The 6,149-nt window shown below is 37.1% G+C and overlaps 1 protein-coding gene across 1 annotated transcript; it reads right to left on the reverse strand.

Moving 5' to 3' along the window:
- Positions 1 to 677: 677 nt before the first annotated feature.
- LOC122006064 lies at positions 678 to 2,632 on the reverse strand. The gene is made up of 2 exons (XM_042561392.1): positions 2,504 to 2,632; positions 678 to 1,988 (listed from the first exon to the last, which is right to left on the reverse strand). The coding sequence occupies exon 2, from the start codon at positions 1,946 to 1,948 to the stop codon at positions 1,058 to 1,060; it is 891 nt and encodes a 296-aa protein (XP_042417326.1). The 5' UTR covers positions 1,949 to 1,988; positions 2,504 to 2,632; the 3' UTR covers positions 678 to 1,057.
- Positions 2,633 to 6,149: the final 3,517 nt, after the last annotated feature.

The following is a 6,149-nucleotide window of genomic DNA, read 5'->3' on the forward strand; positions in this document are numbered from 1 at the left end:
AAGTCTCGATGTCAGAAATTGAATATTGTTAATATCCACATTCGGAATTGTTATTTTGTTACCCTTTAGAGTCCGAAATAAACTTCCTTCCATCAAAATTCTTAGTTAAAAATAATAAATATTTTAGAATTTAAAGACGGGTAGAAAATTTGATATAAAACAATGAGTATGCATATTACAGAGTTTAGGAAATAACGAATAGTAAATAATCATCATTGATAAAAAAAATAATCTCAATCATTCAACAAAATAAAAAATAAAAAAGTCGGTTTAAATTGTTGATTAAAAATATTTTTAAAAAATTGCATGAAACGTCGATTTACTATTACAATCAAACCAATTTATTCAAAAAACGAATGTATACTTTCAAAATTAATCTGATAAAATTCAACAAGAAAGTTGTTTAATAGTGGCATCCCTAATTACAACACTATTAATAGCATGTAACCGAACATATTCTTAATACAACACTATTAATTCCATTAAAAATAAACCAATTAACTCAATCTAACAGCAACGTATTCAACCCTGTCTATCGGAACTCTTTTAATTAAAAATAAAATTTCGTTTGATATAAAAAAATAATTAAAGAAACCCTTTTCATTTTTACCTTGAATAAATACAAAAACTTTGTCTATCCCAACTCTTTGAAATCCAATTCTAAATTCTTAGTAAGATATTTGAAAGAACAGGACAACCATACTAAAACTTGCAAATGTAAGATAACACATTTTCTGGAGCAAAAGGAATTATTATTCATGCACATGATTGAACAAAATATCCATCTCGTGAATTCTGTGATCATTCTGAAGAATTTGGAGTCATTCATCTCCATTGATGTAATCACATTGACATTGCAATTCAAATCTTTGAATCTGAATTCAAGCAATTACCACAATTGCCACTGATCAGTAACTAGGTAGTCATTCTCATCTTGTTTGTCGTCTGAGGGCTAGAACCAGCAGCTTCTTTGGGTACAAATCTGAAGTAAGAACCTATTCTTATAAGAACAGGCATCAAGATGCGAGTTCTGTCATTTCAAGCACGACTATAAGCATCAAGATGCATCTTCATTGTCGTCGTCATCTGAAATCGAAGATGGCTCTATCCATCCTGCTTGGTAACCTGGCGAAGGAACTCTCTCAACAGCCCTTGCATTGCTTAAAAGAGGTTCGCCCCATCGAATCACCCTTCTTGCCCTTTGAGCCCTGGATGACTGCCTAAAAGAGGTTCTTGATCTGGAAGAGGGTGGCAAGGTTGACACACCACTATTTGCTCTAAGTTGATGTACATGCACAACCAGAACCATGGTAATCGAAGAAAACCCTATAAAGCTATCGATCGCCTCCTCATCGTTAGTGAGGTGCTCTCTAGTAACAGGTGAGTGAAACATACTGAACAGGTCTCCAAGATCTCGCTGTCGTTCCATCCTCCTCCAATCTTGCTGACGTTCAGGATCTGCCTCAGATGGTCGTGCAGATGGATGCTCTTTCCTTGCATGCTCCCTTAACTCCCCGTAAACACCAGTAAACGAACATGATTCCAAAGAACAGCTACGAGATCTAGCATTCATATACTTGCGAGCCGACTCTATCACCGTCCAACCAGTGACATGCCCACGGCAGAGGGGGCACAATATGTCAATCGGCAGTTGCACATTGTCCTCCTCCTCTGGCAACTTGTTCGAGAATGACTTTCGATACAAATCGAGACAGTTGGAGTGGCGGTAACTGGTGTCGCACATGAATGCATGACAACCCTGATCGCGTGAGGAACATTGAAGAAGAACAGCATTGTGAGGATGCTCCATGCACACAGGGCAACGAACATCTTCCCATTTCTTATCATCCTCTACAACTTTGAGAGATGCACTACACGAGGAAGTAGACCGGAGTGGCGAAGCACGACATCGGTGATCCTTCGATCGAGACCTCCTCTCCTTTGGCATTTTGATTGATTTTAGAATAAACACCAAAGCTTCTCAGTTCCTGTACAGAATTTCCACAAGAACAGAAATCACAATCACTATGCAAAATAAACAAATGCAACTAAGTGAACTCTCATTTTCTAACATAATCGTACATAATTACATAAGATTTTATTGAAACCTTAAAGCTCCATAAATAACCAATAAATACTATCACACAATTGAACATGTCATTCCCTTCATTCACAAGGATTTGGACGTTTTTTTTTCTCCATCTATCCCGCATCATCGAGGTCAAAACTCACATCTTTGATATTGTTGCAGGGATCTCGCAAGTAAATAATAAAAAAGAAAGTTTGGCTTAAGTCGCTATCAGTACTGAATTGGGGAAACAGATGAATTCCAATTGAATCCCAATTAAAATATCAAGATCCCATGAAAAAAACCTTCAATCAAAAAACCAAACCACCAAGGAGAAATATCATCTAAACAACTAGATCCCATGAAAACACAGAAGTCGAAAACAGATCATCGAGGAAACTAGCGGAGAAGAAGATAATCAGAAAGAGATCTTACCTAGAAGAAGAGCTAAGGGCTTTCGATCTCTCTGCAATCCGTGAACAAGAAAGGAAAGAAATCTCTTCTACAACTTGGTTACGGCGCAGATACCGCGGAGCGAACCCTAAATTCTCGACAAAGCAATAACAGTATGAGGCCTGCCATTTTTTCCATATATATAAAATCCTTGGTACTCAATTACAGACAAATCGTTCGTACTCACTATAGCTACCCATTTTTATACCACCAACACGTACGTGGGATCAATAACATTGGACGAAACATTTTAGTGGGCAAACATCTACAATAGTAACATAATCTGCGATAACTGACGTGTTCCATGACGTGTCCTGGTTTTTGGCCGACTAAGGTGTGCCATAGTCATAATACGAATATTAAAACTCCACAAACAAATAAAAAATAATATATTTTTTCTTACCAAAAATAATAAACTACTACTCAAATAAAACAAGATAAATTTTCAAAGGACGCATATAAAATTTCAGAATCGAAGAAAAAACGAAACATTTTTAATCATAATTTTATCTTTTATATAATTTTCATGTTAAAAAATTTTATTTCCATTTCATTCTTCCCCTATTTCTTTTTCATTTTACCTTTTTGTTGACGGTTTATTTTTTTTCTTTCCTCTTTAATTTACTTATAACATCTTTTCTCTATTTTTTTTACTCTTAAATTAAATTAAATTAAATATATAATCATCTAAATTTATTTATTTTAAATTTTAATTAAAAACCTTTAATAAAAAAATTAAAAATATGAAAGAAGGTTAATAAAAATTAAATTTAATTTAAATTTTAATATGTAATTATAAAAGATAAAAAATAAAAATAATAACAAGAGTTAATTTTATTGATAAAAATAATAAAAATAAAATAAAAAATTAATTTAGTATTGATTTTTAAAAATTAACAATATAACTTAAATACTAACATCGTTATGGTACTGATGTTTAAAAGCCACCAGTACTATGATGTTGGTATTTAAAAATCAACACCATAGCTTAAATATTAGCATCATTATGGTATTGATTTTCTAAAAATCAATACAACTTAAATATCAGTATTATTGTGGTGTTGATTTTTTAAAAACAGTAAAAAAAAAAATACATATTTTGATTCTAGAGCACTACAGAAATCTACAAGAGTTGAAATTAGTTCGATCAAAGTCCCAACAATGAGTTTTGATCAAAATTATTTGATGGACTTCGGAAATTAGGATTTCTAAAAAGTTGACTTGTAATGGAAAAAAGTAGTGCGATGAATGTATTTATGGTGTTCATGTTTGGTTCTGACACCCCTACGATAAGTTATGTATATGTGTAAATTGTCAAGATAATGACAAATTGTTCGGAGCTTCTAAAAAGACTTTAAATGATATTTTTTGTGCTCAAAATTAGGTTGTTATATGTGTAAGATCAATGCATGTGAGAGGAGAGGGTGGATCACGTGTTTAAAATTAGTGTCTTTTTTAAAAACTTTAAAAACAAACACATCAGAATAAAACAAAAGGCGAAACAAATGAACCAACAAGAACACAGTCAGTTTTTACTTGATTCAGAGCCTTCAGCGACTCCTACTCCAAGACTCAGGTCCTCTTGACCTTTCCGATCGATAATCCACTAATCAATCATTTCTTTACAAACTATAAGTTAGTAACAATACTACCAACTTTAGAATATTATACGCAGTAAAAAAAATAAAAGTAATAAACAAAAAACTACATGTTACCCAAGTCTAAGCTCGTTTGAGCACGTAGCAGCGTTATGTCATTCTTTGAGTTGTTGGGGCTTGAAATGCAGTGGCACAATGAAGTCGGAGTAGTAGAACAGTCGTAGGAGTTCGTATCAGAGTTGTATCTTCTTCACTATTCAGCAGGCTTCTTTTATAGATGATATGAGGTGCCTCATTCCCTTGGAGGCGCCTCTGGTTGATTTGATCTTCACCGAAGATAGCAACTCTTATCCGCATGGAGGTGCCTCCTTCCCACTGGAGGTGCCTTGGTTCATTGAGGCTCTATCCTTCTCGACAGCAGTCCTTATCCACACAGGGAGGTGCCTTCTTCCTCCTTAGGCGTCTCTACACCTCTAGCACCAATGCGCCTCCTTACCATTGAGGTGCCTCCACTCTTCTAGCACAGAGGCTTCGGTCAGCTGCTTCCAAGTGCCTTCACACCGATCTGAGGCTCCTCAGGTGAATAGTATCTTGGCTTATTTTCCTTTTAACTCCTGCAGGGACATATTAGTGCACAAAAAAATAATAGGACTTGTAAAAAAAGAGTTAACACAATTATAAGAATTATTAATTGGATATTGTCCTCAAGACCTAGTTGGTTTCAACTTAGACTTCTAAAATGGATCTAAGATAGACCAGCACCTAAAGTCTCATCGGGACTCGTCTTCACTGGATCACTCTCCTCCAATGACTTACTTCACTTACCTGCCAAACATCTGGTCCTCCAGACTTGTTTGGACTTTCTTTGATCTTGCTTAGTATCTGACCAAACTAATCTACTAAGACTTACCTGTAATACTGAGTTAGCATAATAGATATAAAATAGTAAAACAGTGTCAGCAGTATTAAGAATTCTATAGTCTGGTTGATCACGCGTGGTCGACCGGAAACCAGTTGGTCACACATGCTTGGAGTTTACTCCTTCAAGACTTCTCATTACCTAGAGTTACTTCCTCTAAAGATTGTCTAGCTTCACTCACTAGGACTTCTATTGCCTGACTTTACTCACCAGGACTTTCACCATCTAGCTTCACTCACTAGGGTCTAACTTTACTCACTAGGACTTCCATTGTTTGGCTTCATTCACTAAGACTTTCACGATTTCGCTTCACTCACTAGGGTCTGGCTTCACTTACCAGAACTTTTACTACCTAGCTTCATTCACTAGGGTCTAGATTCACTCATTAGAGCTTCCATTTATTGTGCCCAAAGGATGCTCACATATCTTCACAATAGCATGATATTGTTCACTTTGGACCTAAGCCCTCATGGCTTTGCTCTTGGGCTCTATCTAAAAGGCTTTATGCCAATGAAAATATCTTACATCCGTTTAAACCCATGATATTTTCCAAATCTTTCCAATGTAGGACTTTGATTGAATTCCAGCAGTCCTCCCCTCAAATGAAGTATCACCATTACTCTCATGGTCTGGGTTCCCTGCAAGCATATGGTCACTCTTGACCTGCTTCGGGCCTCCTCGTGAGTGTCCTATCACCCTGACTTGTTCCAGGCCTCCCTCGTAAGAATCCGCGTCTGGTTACTCTTAACCTGCTTTAGGCTTCCCCGCGAGCATTCGATCGCCCTACCTTGTTCTGGGCCTCCCCGCAAGCATTTACGTTCAGTCACTCTTGACCTATTCTATGTCTCCCGGCGATCATCTAGTCACCCTGACCTGCTCCAGGCCTCCCTGCAAGCATCTGAATCCGGTCACTTTTGACCTGCTCCATACCTCTCCGTGAACATCCGGTCACTCCAACCTGCTCCGGACCTCCCCGCAAATATCTGGTCACCCTGACCAGCTCGGGGTCCTCCCCACGAGCATCCGGTCACCCTGACCTGCTCTAGGACCTCCCCATGAACATCCGATCACCCTGACCTTCTTTGGGGCCTCCCCATGAGCACCCCAGTCA

The sequence above is a fragment of the Zingiber officinale genome, chromosome 7B, assembly GCF_018446385.1.
Source record: "Zingiber officinale cultivar Zhangliang chromosome 7B, Zo_v1.1, whole genome shotgun sequence".
NCBI classification, from domain to species: Eukaryota; Viridiplantae; Streptophyta; class Magnoliopsida; order Zingiberales; family Zingiberaceae; genus Zingiber; species Zingiber officinale.

Excerpts from the sequence above, each read along its gene's own strand:
- LOC122006064 (XM_042561392.1), bottom strand. The coding sequence starts at position 1,948 with ATGCCAAAGGAGAGGAGGTCTCGATCGAAGGATCACCGATGTCGTGCT.